The sequence below is a fragment of the Coturnix japonica genome, chromosome 5, assembly GCF_054131305.1.
Source record: "Coturnix japonica strain WE chromosome 5, WE-NBRP24, whole genome shotgun sequence".
In the NCBI taxonomy this organism is placed as follows: Eukaryota; Metazoa; Chordata; class Aves; order Galliformes; family Phasianidae; genus Coturnix; species Coturnix japonica.
The window spans coordinates 51,364,579-51,379,547 of record NC_140667.1 but is presented as its reverse complement, the minus strand read 5'-3'; the positions used below and the strand labels follow the sequence as shown (position 1 = coordinate 51,379,547).

Genomic DNA, 14,969 nt, shown 5'->3' with positions numbered 1-14,969 from the left:
AAATATGATCCATGCAAACTTGTTTGGTGTTGGGAGTTGGTTGGGAGAGCAGGGAGGACATGATAGCTTCAAGGGCGTTATGGCCTTGTGAGAAGGCTTGGGGAGAAAGAGGGGCAGTGGGGCAGAGACTAGGCATCGAGGGTCCCGAGTCCTCACGATGTCTGCGTATTGTTGAACTGTTTATTTGAGTGGAAGGCAGCCAGTCATTTGTTGTACCATGTCTGGATTATCCAGTCGTATTATTCCATGAATGCAGTTGGGGTATAAAAGGTTGTTTGCGCAGTAGTAAAGTTGTACTCAGTTGTTAACTCATACTTGTGGGAATACAAGAAAAGCTGTTCAGAGCAGCACCTGTGGAGCAAGATAAACAGCATGGGAACCAAGGACACCTCTGCAAGGAGAAGAAGAATCTCACAGCTCTGATTGGTTATGTGCCTGCATGGACAGTTGAAAAGTGTTTTGTAGAATGCTTTGTTGACATGTAAGATGTTTGGGAAAGTTGTAAGGGCGGATGGGAAAGTTAGAAAATAACAACTTGTGAAGGTATATAAGGGATGTGAGAACTTGTAATAAACGCTTTGGATCGTTCACATCTGAGTCCGTGCCGAGTCGCTGCAATACTGAGTCGTCTCTGAGTTCCACAATCCCGCTCCCACAGGAATGGGATGAAATGATGAAATATTGATTCCCAAAGATGAAACCTGGAAAAATGAGTCAATGAGTGAGCATACCTGCCAATGAAACGGAATTCATGTCTGGAATTACGCCGGGCAAATAGCATGGAACAGAAGTAAAATTTCAGAAGGAAAGGTTATCTGTGGCTAATGTGGTATTTTTTTAAATGTGGTGTTATTTAATCAAGTTAGTCCTGACAAAAAGCTGCCAAAGCACTTTTTAGTACTTTGATGCCATACAGGGAGCAGGCCCCAAGTCCAGTACAGCTTATATCAAGCTGCTTTTTGCTCACAGCTCCCTCAACATCTGATTGTCTGAAGTGTGCTTTGCTGAAGGGTCACTGGATGGAGCTGTACTGAAAGCAGCAGGTCCTACAGTGAAGATTAGGATGCCCAAGTGTGCAGCAGTCTCTTCAGTTGCCTGGGGTCTGGCCTTTCTAGATAATCTGTTCCAGTGTTTGAGCACCCTCATGGTCAAGATGACTTTTCTCATGTGCAAATTGAACCTGTGATGAGCACACCGTTACTTTCCACCTTGTGACTATGGTCAGTTCATCTTATTCACGTGTTGTAGTGGTATGGTCTTCTCCTGTTGTCTCTGTGCCCAAACCAGTATTTTGATAGTTTTTGTTCTCACAGAGTCATGTAAGTAGGTAGTGAAGTATTGCTGTGTGCTGTGTATTAGTTTGTATGTCTCAGGTGGCTGTAGTTACTTGGTTTATCACGTGCCAAACTTTTATATACAATATAACTATGAGCAACGTGCATATTAGAGTTAGTAAAATCACAACAGTGTTAAGAAGTATGAAATTAAAAGATCCTGTGGCTTTTGTTTGCCATCCAAAACGAGTTTCCTACCAGTGGTGTTCTCCATCCTTCTTTGCTCTTTGCAAGATACTGCATCTGTCTTCTGCCTTGCGATGAGCGGTGATTACAGCCTTAACTCCATTGTTTCAGATGCATCTTAGCAGTTGACACAGGTTGTCGCGCTGTAGTAGTTTCACCACCAAGGTGAAGTTCATTCCGATGGTAGTAGCCTATAAATTCATAAAATGCAACGAGAGCTGAATGAGTTGCATCCTGTAATTATAGTGAAGTTACACGTGCAGGTATCTGAGCAGTTGTTTGTTGCATAGAGATGTCGTACAGGCATATGATCCGAAAGAGTTCTCCTATACCCTCATGCTCTTTGAAGACATATGGATTCATCTTCAGGATTTCATCAAGAAGTGTTTCAAAATGGCAAACGTTTTGTTCAGTGCCAGGACAAATGTCATGGGCTTTGATGGTGTTGCACTCACAAATAAATGGTTATTATTCCCATGCAACTCACCTGGTAACATCTACAGTTTGCCATTTGTTTCAGTTTTGATAAGCCCATACTCTGTGCTCAGATGGGCAGAGTATAGTTCTTGTTTTAGTTTATTTCTAGTGCTATGATATGGTATGTACTGTAGCATTGTGTGTCACTGAAGCGAAAGCTGAAGCCTTCTTGTTACTGATGAGGAGGGGTTTGGCCTTTTCTCCCAGGACCTGAGGAAATGGCCGCGAGGTGTACCAGGGCAGATTTAGATCAGGAAAACCTTTTTCTCTCTGAGAGTGATCTGGCACTGGAATGGCAGCCCAGGGAGGTGGTAGAGCCAGTGTTCAAGAGGTATCTGGGTGAGGAGCTACAAGATATGGTTTGGTAGCTTGTGGTAGCAATGGTGATGGGAGGATGGCTGGACTAGATTATCTTATAGGCCCTTTCCACCCTTGTGGTTCTGTAATTCCATGATTCTGAGCCCTATGGAAACAGCATCTTGGGCTATTTGAAGTCCATCTACAACCACCTGGTGGTCCCTTTCATTTATTCTTCCCCACTGAGGCAGAATATCAGACAAGAAACATTGCTTACATCCTAATGCTGATAGAGAAGACCACAACGACAGTTGTAATGTGTATAAAGCACTTGTTACTGTGCTTAGTTTATTTATGGGTGTTTTAGCATCTGTGGTGGTGAAGACCCCCATTCCTGTCCCAGATGTATTCTTGAACAGGGACGCAGTGCTGTAGATGTTTGTGATGGAATCTGTTGTGCCAGGCATGCCTGGCTGTTTTGTGAAGAAGGGCGTTTCTGTGGCGGTGCACCTGTGCGGCCTCCTCATGCTGCTGCTAACGACAGCCCCTGCCTACTCAAAGCTCAGGAACGTGTCCGAGTCCTCGAGCTGTATCCCGAGCATGAGCTCAATCCAGATGACTTTGCCGGTGGCGGTGGTCAGCTTGAGTTTGCAGAATCGGTTGGAGGGCAGCATCTCGACCTGCACTGTTAGCGATTGAGGTGTATCCAGCCAGGCTACTGTCACCAGTTCCTGGAACCAGGCTGCAGTTTCCTCGATATCCAGGTAGGAGTCTTGGCAGAGGGTTTCTAGGAGGCTGGGCATCTGCTCTTTCCTCAGCCGGTCCTCAGGATGGTGGAGGAAGCACATCATGTCCCCCACCACCCGCTCCCTTATGCAAGTGCAGGTGAGCTCCACGCGGAGGCGGGAATTCCTCACCCCCGTCCTCGCCCTGGGGCCGTGCTCCAAGTGGAAGACATGTCCCGGGGGGGCCTTCAGGGGCACGAGCATGCGGTAGACGACGGAGTTCTCATCGGTGCTGTTGTTTTCTAAGCCAACGCCCACCCCAACGGCTTGCTGCAGCCGTGGCATGAAGAAACTCTGGGGAATTATCTGACAGATGCTCACAAGTTCATACATCAGATCCTCCACCAACGCGCACATGCGTCTCCTGGTCTTCAGCGGCCAAATGGAGAACAGACAGTAAAACCTGCTGACGAAGGTAACGTCATCGGAGCCTTCGTGGTACACCGGCTCCCACATCTCAATGTGAGGTTTTCTCCGCTTCTTGGTTACGTTTTGGATCTCCGTTTCCTCTTGCATATCTATGCACAGGACCAAGAGCAAGAGCAGGAAAAGCAGCACTGCAGTCAAGGCCCAAGTTTTCCAAGGCAGCTGTGCAATGACGTGCCAGGGTTGCACATCCATCCTGCTCTGCTCGATCTCCTCCAGCATCTTGGTCATCTGCTCTCGCAGAAACACCTCACGCTGACGCATGCGTTCAAGTGTTTCTGCATCGAACTCATCACCAACAAAAGCCAATCTCTGCGCCAACAAGGCGAAGAAAAACGCCAAAGCCATGATCTGGAAGAGATGAGAGAGGGGAGGTCAGTGGGGCTGGGTGGGAGCTTGCGCACGGCTGGGGGAGCGGGGCCAGGAGCCGCAGCCCCTGGGGTCAGGTAGGAGCGGGGCAAAGGGAGCTGGGAGGCAGCGGGGGCTGAGGCCGCTGTTTGCGCCCGGCCCAGCACAGCCTTCCCCCTGCTGCTGCACTCACCGCTGGCCCAGGCCAAAGTGGAGCAGCGCTGCCCGCTGCTGGCCTCGATGTCAGCCCCGCATTGTGACGCACTGTGCCGTCACAGACGCCCCATCCCCACCCTTTGGCCCCACCCTTCGGCCCCCCTCAGCTGCCCTGGGTCTCCATGGCTGCGGCATCGGCCCTGTTCCGAGGCACGTGTCTGCACTGAGCTCCCTGGGTCTCCCTTTACAAAGCAGACCGGAATCCCCCAGAGCGATCTCAAAAAGAAAGTTGGGTGACCCGGCCTGTGGATGTTCTGCTCCTCGTGTATCTTCTCAAATTAAATTCCAAAAATATGATCCATGCAAACTTGTTTGGTGTTGGGAGTTGGTTGGGAGAACAGGGAGGACATGATAGCTTCAAGGGCGTTATGGCCTTGTGAGAAGGCTTGGGGAGAAAGAGGGGCAGTGGGGCAGAGACTAGGCATCGAGGGTCCCGAGTCCTCACGATGTCTGCGTATTGTTGAACTGTTTATTTGAGTGGAAGGCAGCCAGTCATTTGTTGTACCATGTCTGGATTATCCAGTCGTATTATTCCATGAATGCAGTTGGGGTATAAAAGGTTGTTTGCGCAGTAGTAAAGTTGTACTCAGTTGTTAACTCATACTTGTGGGAATACAAGAAAAGCTGTTCAGAGCAGCAGCTGTGGAGCAAGATAAACAGCATGGGAACCAAGGACACCTCTGCAAGGAGAAGAAGAATCTCACAGCTCTGATTGGTTATGTGCCTGCATGGACAGTTGAAAAGTGTTTTGTAGAATGCTTTGTTGACATGTAAGATGTTTGGGAAAGTTGTAAGGGCGGATGGGAAAGTTAGAAAATAACAACTTGTGAAGGTATATAAGGGATGTGAGAACTTGTAATAAACGCTTTGGATCGTTCACATCTGAGTCCGTGCCGAGTCGCTGCAATACTGAGTCGTCTCTGAGTTCCACAATCCCGCTCCCACAGGAATGGGATGAAATGATGAAATATTGATTCCCAAAGATGAAACCTGGAAAAATGAGTCAATGAGTGAGCATACCTGCCAATGAAACGGAATTCATGTCTGGAATTACGCCGGGCAAATAGCATGGAACAGAAGTAAAATTTCAGAAGGAAAGGTTATCTGTGGCTAATGTGGTATTTTTTTAAATGTGGTGTTATTTAATCAAGTTAGTCCTGACAAAAAGCTGCCAAAGCACTTTTTAGTACTTTGATGCCATACAGGGAGCAGGCCCCAAGTCCAGTACAGCTTATATCAAGCTGCTTTTTGCTCACAGCTCCCTCAACATCTGATTGTCTGAAGTGTGCTTTGCTGAAGGGTCACTGGATGGAGCTGTACTGAAAGCAGCAGGTCCTACAGTGAAGATTAGGATGCCCAAGTGTGCAGCAGTCTCTTCAGTTGCCTGGGGTCTGGCCTTTCTAGATAATCTGTTCCAGTGTTTGAGCACCCTCATGGTCAAGATGACTTTTCTCATGTGCAAATTGAACCTGTGATGAGCACACCGTTACTTTCCACCTTGTGACTATGGTCAGTTCATCTTATTCACGTGTTGTAGTGGTATGGTCTTCTCCTGTTGTCTCTGTGCCCAAACCAGTATTTTGATAGTTTTTGTTCTCACAGAGTCATGTAAGTAGGTAGTGAAGTATTGCTGTGTGCTGTGTATTAGTTTGTATGTCTCAGGTGGCTGTAGTTACTTGGTTTATCACGTGCCAAACTTTTATATACAATATAACTATGAGCAACGTGCATATTAGAGTTAGTAAAATCACAACAGTGTTAAGAAGTATGAAATTAAAAGATCCTGTGGCTTTTGTTTGCCATCCAAAACGAGTTTCCTACCAGTGGTGTTCTCCATCCTTCTTTGCTCTTTGCAAGATACTGCATCTGTCTTCTGCCTTGCGATGAGCGGTGATTACAGCCTTAACTCCATTGTTTCAGATGCATCTTAGCAGTTGACACAGGTTGTCGCGCTGTAGTAGTTTCACCACCAAGGTGAAGTTCATTCCGATGGTAGTAGCCTATAAATTCATAAAATGCAACGAGAGCTGAATGAGTTGCATCCTGTAATTATAGTGAAGTTACACGTGCAGGTATCTGAGCAGTTGTTTGTTGCATAGAGATGCCGTACAGGCATATGATCCGAAAGAGTTCTCCTATACCCTCATGCTCTTTGAAGACATATGGATTCATCTTCAGGATTTCATCAAGAAGTGTTTCAAAATGGCAAACGTTTTGTTCAGTGCCAGGACAAATGTCATGGGCTTTGATGGTGTTGCACTCACAAATAAATGGTTATTATTCCCATGCAACTCACCTGGTAACATCTACAGTTTGCCATTTGTTTCAGTTTTGATAAGCCCATACTCTGTGCTCAGATGGGCAGAGTATAGTTCTTGTTTTAGTTTATTTCTAGTGCTATGATATGGTATGTACTGTAGCATTGTGTGTCACTGAAGCGAAAGCTGAAGCCTTCTTGTTACTGATGAGGAGGGGTTTGGCCTTTTCTCCCAGGACCTGAGGAAATGGCCGCGAGGTGTACCAGGGCAGATTTAGATCAGGAAAACCTTTTTCTCTCTGAGAGTGATCTGGCACTGGAATGGCAGCCCAGGGAGGTGGTAGAGCCAGTGTTCAAGAGGTATCTGGGTGAGGAGCTACAAGATATGGTTTGGTAGCTTGTGGTAGCAATGGTGATGGGAGGATGGCTGGACTAGATGATCTTATAGGCCCTTTCCACCCTTGTGGTTCTGTAATTCCATGATTCTGAGCCCTATGGAAACAGCATCTTGGGCTATTTGAAGTCCATCTACAACCACCTGGTGGTCCCTTTCATTTATTCTTCCCCACTGAGGCAGAATATCAGACAAGAAACATTGCTTACATCCTAATGCTGATAGAGAAGACCACAACGACAGTTGTAATGTGTATAAAGCACTTGTTACTGTGCTTAGTTTATTTATGGGTGTTTTAGCATCTGTGGTGGTGAAGACCCCCATTCCTGTCCCAGATGTATTCTTGAACAGGGACGCAGTGCTGTAGATGTTTGTGATGGAATCTGTTGTGCCAGGCATGCCTGGCTGTTTTGTGAAGAAGGGCGTTTCTGTGGCGGTGCACCTGTGCGGCCTCCTCATGCTGCTGCTAACGACAGCCCCTGCCTACTCAAAGCTCAGGAACGTGTCCGAGTCCTCGAGCTGTATCCCGAGCATGAGCTCAATCCAGATGACTTTGCCGGTGGCGGTGGTCAGCTTGAGTTTGCAGAATCGGTTGGAGGGCAGCATCTCGACCTGCACTGTTAGCGATTGAGGTGTATCCAGCCAGGCTACTGTCACCAGTTCCTGGAACCAGGCTGCAGTTTCCTCGATATCCAGGTAGGAGTCTTGGCAGAGGGTTTCTAGGAGGCTGGGCATCTGCTCTTTCCTCAGCCGGTCCTCAGGATGGTGGAGGAAGCACATCATGTCCCCCACCACCCGCTCCCTTATGCAAGTGCAGGTGAGCTCCACGCGGAGGCGGGAATTCCTCACCCCCGTCCTCGCCCTGGGGCTGTGCTCCAAGTGGAAGACATGTCCCGGGGGGGCCTTCAGGGGCACGAGCATGCGGTAGACGACGGAGTTCTCATCGGTGCTGTTGTTTTCTAAGCCAACGCCCACCCCAACGGCTTGCTGCAGCCGTGGCATGAAGAAACTCTGGGGAATTATCTGACAGATGCTCACAAGTTCATACATCAGATCCTCCACCAACGCGCACATGCGTCTCCTGGTCTTCAGCGGCCAAATGGAGAACGGACAGTAAAACCTGCTGACGAAGGTAACGTCATCGGAGCCTTCGTGGTACACCGGCTCCCACATCTCAATGTGAGGTTTTCTCCGCTTCTTGGTTACGTTTTGGATCTCCGTTTCCTCTTGCATATCTATGCACAGGACCAAGAGCAAGAGCAGGAAAAGCAGCACTGCAGTCAAGGCCCAAGTTTTCCAAGGCAGCTGTGCAATGACGTGCCAGGGTTGCACATCCATCCTGCTCTGCTCGATCTCCTCCAGCATCTTGGTCATCTGCTCTCGCAGAAACACCTCACGCTGACGCATGCGTTCAAGTGTTTCTGCATCGAACTCATCACCAACAAAAGCCAATCTCTGCGCCAACAAGGCGAAGAAAAACGCCAAAGCCATGATCTGGAAGAGATGAGAGAGGGGAGGTCAGTGGGGCTGGGTGGGAGCTTGCGCACGGCTGGGGGAGCGGGGCCAGGAGCCGCAGCCCCTGGGGTCAGGTAGGAGCGGGGCAAAGGGAGCTGGGAGGCAGCGGGGGCTGAGGCCGCTGTTTGCGCCCGGCCCAGCACAGCCTTCCCCCTGCTGCTGCACTCACCGCTGGCCCAGGCCAAAGTGGAGCAGCGCTGCCCGCTGCTGGCCTCGATGTCAGCCCCGCATTGTGACGCACTGTGCCGTCACAGACGCCCCATCCCCACCCTTTGGCCCCACCCTTCGGCCCCCCTCAGCTGCCCTGGGTCTCCATGGCTGCGGCATCGGCCCTGTTCCGAGGCACGTGTCTGCACTGAGCTCCCTGGGTCTCCCTTTACAAAGCAGACCGGAATCCCCCAGAGCGATCTCAAAAAGAAAGTTGGGTGACCCGGCCTGTGGATGCTCTGCTCCTCGTGTATCTTCTCAAATTAAATTCCAAAAATATGATCCATGCAAACTTGTTTGGTGTTGGGAGTTGGTTGGGAGAGCAGGGAGGACATGATAGCTCCAAGGGCGTTATGGCCTTGTGAGAAGGCTTGGGGAGAAAGAGAGGCAGTGGGGCAGAGACTAGGCATCGAGGGTCCCGAGTCCTCACGATGTCTGCGTATTGTTGAACTGTTTATTTGAGTGGAAGGCAGCCAGTCATTTGTTGTACCATGTCTGGATTATCCAGTCGTATTATTCCATGAATGCAGTTGGGGTATAAAAGGTTGTTTGCGCAGTAGTAAAGTTGTACTCAGTTGTTAACTCATACTTGTGGGAATACAAGAAAAGCTGTTCAGAGCAGCAGCTGTGGAGCAAGATAAACAGCATGGGAACCAAGGACACCTCTGCAAGGAGAAGAAGAATCTCACAGCTCTGATTGGTTATGTGCCTGCATGGACAGTTGAAAAGTGTTTTGTAGAATGCTTTGTTGACATGTAAGATGTTTGGGAAAGTTGTAAGGGCGGATGGGAAAGTTAGAAAATAACAACTTGTGAAGGTATATAAGGGATGTGAGAACTTGTAATAAACGCTTTGGATCGTTCACATCTGAGTCCGTGCCGAGTCGCTGCAATACTGAGTCGTCTCTGAGTTCCACAATCCCGCTCCCACAGGAATGGGATGAAATGATGAAATATTGATTCCCAAAGATGAAACCTGGAAAAATGAGTCAATGAGTGAGCATACCTGCCAATGAAACGGAATTCATGTCTGGAATTACGCCGGGCAAATAGCATGGAACAGAAGTAAAATTTCAGAAGGAAAGGTTATCTGTGGCTAATGTGGTATTTTTTTAAATGTGGTGTTATTTAATCAAGTTAGTCCTGACAAAAAGCTGCCAAAGCACTTTTTAGTACTTTGATGCCATACAGGGAGCAGGCCCCAAGTCCAGTACAGCTTATATCAAGCTGCTTTTTGCTCACAGCTCCCTCAACATCTGATTGTCTGAAGTGTGCTTTGCTGAAGGGTCACTGGATGGAGCTGTACTGAAAGCAGCAGGTCCTACAGTGAAGATTAGGATGCCCAAGTGTGCAGCAGTCTCTTCAGTTGCCTGGGGTCTGGCCTTTCTAGATAATCTGTTCCAGTGTTTGAGCACCCTCATGGTCAAGATGACTTTTCTCATGTGCAAATTGAACCTGTGATGAGCACACCGTTACTTTCCACCTTGTGACTATGGTCAGTTCATCTTATTCACGTGTTGTAGTGGTATGGTCTTCTCCTGTTGTCTCTGTGCCAAAACCAGTATTTTGATAGTTTTTGTTCTCACAGAGTCATGTAAGTAGGTAGTGAAGTATTGCTGTGTGCTGTGTATTAGTTTGTATGTCTCAGGTGGCTGTAGTTACTTGGTTTATCACGTGCCAAACTTTTATATACAATATAACTATGAGCAACGTGCATATTAGAGTTAGTAAAATCACAACAGTGTTAAGAAGTATGAAATTAAAAGATCCTGTGGCTTTTGTTTGCCATCCAAAACGAGTTTCCTACCAGTGGTGTTCTCCATCCTTCTTTGCTCTTTGCAAGATACTGCATCTGTCTTCTGCCTTGCGATGAGCGGTGATTACAGCCTTAACTCCATTGTTTCAGATGCATCTTAGCAGTTGACACAGGTTGTCGCGCTGTAGTAGTTTCACCACCAAGGTGAAGTTCATTCCGATGGTAGTAGCCTATAAATTCATAAAATGCAACGAGAGCTGAATGAGTTGCATCCTGTAATTATAGTGAAGTTACACGTGCAGGTATCTGAGCAGTTGTTTGTTGCATAGAGATGTCGTACAGGCATATGATCCGAAAGAGTTCTCCTATACCCTCATGCTCTTTGAAGACATATGGATTCATCTTCAGGATTTCATCAAGAAGTGTTTCAAAATGGCAAACGTTTTGTTCAGTGCCAGGACAAATGTCATGGGCTTTGATGGTGTTGCACTCACAAATAAATGGTTATTATTCCCATGCAACTCACCTGGTAACATCTACAGTTTGCCATTTGTTTCAGTTTTGATAAGCCCATACTCTGTGCTCAGATGGGCAGAGTATAGTTCTTGTTTTAGTTTATTTCTAGTGCTATGATATGGTATGTACTGTAGCATTGTGTGTCACTGAAGCGAAAGCTGAAGCCTTCTTGTTACTGATGAGGAGGGGTTTGGCCTTTTCTCCCAGGACCTGAGGAAATGGCCGCGAGGTGTACCAGGGCAGATTTAGATCAGGAAAACCTTTTTCTCTCTGAGAGTGATCTGGCACTGGAATGGCAGCCCAGGGAGGTGGTAGAGCCAGTGTTCAAGAGGTATCTGGGTGAGGAGCTACAAGATATGGTTTGGTAGCTTGTGGTAGCAATGGTGATGGGAGGATGGCTGGACTAGATGATCTTATAGGCCCTTTCCACCCTTGTGGTTCTGTAATTCCATGATTCTGAGCCCTATGGAAACAGCATCTTGGGCTATTTGAAGTCCATCTACAACCACCTGGTGGTCCCTTTCATTTATTCTTCCCCACTGAGGCAGAATATCAGACAAGAAACATTGCTTACATCCTAATGCTGATAGAGAAGACCACAACGACAGTTGTAATGTGTATAAAGCACTTGTTACTGTGCTTAGTTTATTTATGGGTGTTTTAGCATCTGTGGTGGTGAAGACCCCCATTCCTGTCCCAGATGTATTCTTGAACAGGGACGCAGTGCTGTAGATGTTTGTGATGGAATCTGTTGTGCCAGGCATGCCTGGCTGTTTTGTGAAGAAGGGCGTTTCTGTGGCGGTGCACCTGTGCGGCCTCCTCATGCTGCTGCTAACGACAGCCCCTGCCTACTCAAAGCTCAGGAACGTGTCCGAGTCCTCGAGCTGTATCCCGAGCATGAGCTCAATCCAGATGACTTTGCCGGTGGCGGTGGTCAGCTTGAGTTTGCAGAATCGGTTGGAGGGCAGCATCTCGACCTGCACTGTTAGCGATTGAGGTGTATCCAGCCAGGCTACTGTCACCAGTTCCTGGAACCAGGCTGCAGTTTCCTCGATATCCAGGTAGGAGTCTTGGTAGAGGGTTTCTAGGAGGCTGGGCATCTGCTCTTTCCTCAGCCGGTCCTCAGGATGGTGGAGGAAGCACATCATGTCCCCCACCACCCGCTCCCTTATGCAAGTGCAGGTGAGCTCCACGCGGAGGCGGGAATTCCTCACCCCCGTCCTCGCCCTGGGGCCGTGCTCCAAGTGGAAGACATGTCCCGGGGGGGCCTTCAGGGGCACGAGCATGCGGTAGACGACGGAGTTCTCATCGGTGCTGTTGTTTTCTAAGCCAACGCCCACCCCAACGGCTTGCTGCAGCCGTGGCATGAAGAAACTCTGGGGAATTATCTGACAGATGCTCACAAGTTCATACATCAGATCCTCCACCAACGCGCACATGCGTCTCCTGGTCTTCAGCGGCCAAATGGAGAACGGACAGTAAAACCTGCTGACGAAGGTAACGTCATCGGAGCCTTCGTGGTACACCGGCTCCCACATCTCAATGTGAGGTTTTCTCCGCTTCTTGGTTACGTTTTGGATCTCCGTTTCCTCTTGCATATCTATGCACAGGACCAAGAGCAAGAGCAGGAAAAGCAGCACTGCAGTCAAGGCCCAAGTTTTCCAAGGCAGCTGTGCAATGACGTGCCAGGGTTGCACATCCATCCTGCTCTGCTCGATCTCCTCCAGCATCTTGGTCATCTGCTCTCGCAGAAACACCTCACGCTGACGCATGCGTTCAAGTGTTTCTGCATCGAACTCATCACCAACAAAAGCCAATCTCTGCGCCAACAAGGCGAAGAAAAACGCCAAAGCCATGATCTGGAAGAGATGAGAGAGGGGAGGTCAGTGGGGCTGGGTGGGAGCTTGCGCACGGCTGGGGGAGCGGGGCCAGGAGCCGCAGCCCCTGGGGTCAGGTAGGAGCGGGGCAAAGGGAGCTGGGAGGCAGCGGGGGCTGAGGCCGCTGTTTGCGCCCGGCCCAGCACAGCCTTCCCCCTGCTGCTGCACTCACCGCTGGCCCAGGCCAAAGTGGAGCAGCGCTGCCCGCTGCTGGCCTCGATGTCAGCCCCGCATTGTGACGCACTGTGCCGTCACAGACGCCCCATCCCCACCCTTTGGCCCCACCCTTCGGCCCCCCTCAGCTGCCCTGGGTCTCCATGGCTGCGGCATCGGCCCTGTTCCGAGGCACGTGTCTGCACTGAGCTCCCTGGGTCTCCCTTTACAAAGCAGACCGGAATCCCCCAGAGCGATCTCAAAAAGAAAGTTGGGTGACCCGGCCTGTGGATGCTCTGCTCCTCGTGTATCTTCTCAAATTAAATTCCAAAAATATGATCCATGCAAACTTGTTTGGTGTTGGGAGTTGGTTGGGAGAGCAGGGAGGACATGATAGCTTCAAGGGCGTTATGGCCTTGTGAGAAGGCTTGGGGAGAAAGAGGGGCAGTGGGGCAGAGACTAGGCATCGAGGGTCCCGAGTCCTCACGATGTCTGCGTATTGTTGAACTGTTTATTTGAGTGGAAGGCAGCCAGTCATTTGTTGTACCATGTCTGGATTATCCAGTCGTATTATTCCATGAATGCAGTTGGGGTATAAAAGGTTGTTTGCGCAGTAGTAAAGTTGTACTCAGTTGTTAACTCATACTTGTGGGAATACAAGAAAAGCTGTTCAGAGCAGCAGCTGTGGAGCAAGATAAACAGCATGGGAACCAAGGACACCTCTGCAAGGAGAAGAAGAATCTCACAGCTCTGATTGGTTATGTGCCTGCATGGACAGTTGAAAAGTGTTTTGTAGAATGCTTTGTTGACATGTAAGATGTTTGGGAAAGTTGTAAGGGCGGATGGGAAAGTTAGAAAATAACAACTTGTGAAGGTATATAAGGGATGTGAGAACTTGTAATAAACGCTTTGGATCGTTCACATCTGAGTCCGTGCCGAGTCGCTGCAATACTGAGTCGTCTCTGAGTTCCACAATCCCGCTCCCACAGGAATGGGATGAAATGATGAAATATTGATTCCCAAAGATGAAACCTGGAAAAATGAGTCAATGGGTGAGCATACCTGCCAATGAAACGGAATTCATGTCTGGAATTACGCCGGGCAAATAGCATGGAACAGAAGTAAAATTTCAGAAGGAAAGGTTATCTGTGGCTAATGTGGTATTTTTTTAAACGTGGTGTTATTTAATCAAGTTAGTCCTGACAAAAAGCTGCCAAAGCACTTTTTAGTACTTTGATGCCATACAGGGAGCAGGCCCCAAGTCCAGTACAGCTTATATCAAGCTGCTTTTTGCTCACAGCTCCCTCAACATCTGATTGTCTGAAGTGTGCTTTGCTGAAGGGTCACTGGATGGAGCTGTACTGAAAGCAGCAGGTCCTACAGTGAAGATTAGGATGCCCAAGTGTGCAGCAGTCTCTTCAGTTGCCTGGGGTCTGGCCTTTCTAGATAATCTGTTCCAGTGTTTGAGCACCCTCATGGTCAAGATGACTTTTCTCATGTGCAAACTGAACCTGTGATGAGCACACCGTTACTTTCCACCTTGTGACTATGGTCAGTTCATCTTATTCACGTGTTGTAGTGGTATGGTCTTCTCCTGTTGTCTCTGTGCCCAAACCAGTATTTTGATAGTTTTTGTTCTCACAGAGTCATGTAAGTAGGTAGTGAAGTATTGCTGTGTGCTGTGTATTAGTTTGTATGTCTCAGGTGGCTGTAGTTACTTGGTTTATCACGTGCCAAACTTTTATATACAATATAACTATGAGCAACGTGCATATTAGAGTTAGTAAAATCACAACAGTGTTAAGAAGTATGAAATTAAAAGATCCTGTGGCTTTTGTTTGCCATCCAAAACGAGTTTCCTACCAGTGGTGTTCTCCATCCTTCTTTGCTCTTTGCAAGATACTGCATCTGTCTTCTGCCTTGCGATGAGCGGTGATTACAGCCTTAACTCCATTGTTTCAGATGCATCTTAGCAGTTGACACAGGTTGTCGCGCTGTAGTAGTTTCACCACCAAGGTGAAGTTCATTCCGATGGTAGTAGCCTATAAATTCATAAAATGCAACGAGAGCTGAATGAGTTGCATCCTGTAATTATAGTGAAGTTACACGTGCAGGTATCTGAGCAGTTGTTTGTTGCATAGAGATGCCGTACAGGCATATGATCCGAAAGAGTTCTCCTATACCCTCATGCTCTTTGAAGACATATGGATTCATCTTCAGGATTTC

The 14,969-nt window shown here is 48.3% G+C and overlaps 4 protein-coding genes across 11 annotated transcripts in view; 1 reads left to right on the top strand and 3 right to left on the bottom strand.

The window, feature by feature from the left end:
- The window catches only part of SYT16 (synaptotagmin 16), a 160,929-nt gene that overhangs the window by 78,753 nt on the left and 67,207 nt on the right, over positions 1–14,969 (top strand). The window lies entirely within an intron of this gene.
- LOC146760811 (inositol 1,4,5-trisphosphate receptor-interacting protein-like 1) lies at positions 49–3,975 on the bottom strand. Its single transcript, XM_085549577.1, has one exon. It carries the CDS (start codon positions 3,851–3,853, stop codon positions 2,846–2,848), a length of 1,008 nt encoding a protein of 335 aa, XP_085405703.1. The 5' UTR covers positions 3,854–3,975; the 3' UTR covers positions 49–2,845.
- LOC146760810 (inositol 1,4,5-trisphosphate receptor-interacting protein-like 1) lies at positions 3,969–8,211 on the bottom strand. The gene has a single exon (XM_085549578.1). It carries the CDS (start codon positions 8,209–8,211, stop codon positions 7,204–7,206), a length of 1,008 nt encoding a protein of 335 aa, XP_085405704.1. The 3' UTR covers positions 3,969–7,203.
- LOC146760809 (inositol 1,4,5-trisphosphate receptor-interacting protein-like 1) lies at positions 10,919–14,419 on the bottom strand. The gene has a single exon (XM_085549581.1). The coding sequence runs from the start codon at positions 12,567–12,569 to the stop codon at positions 11,562–11,564; it is 1,008 nt and encodes a 335-aa protein (XP_085405707.1). The 5' UTR covers positions 12,570–14,419; the 3' UTR covers positions 10,919–11,561.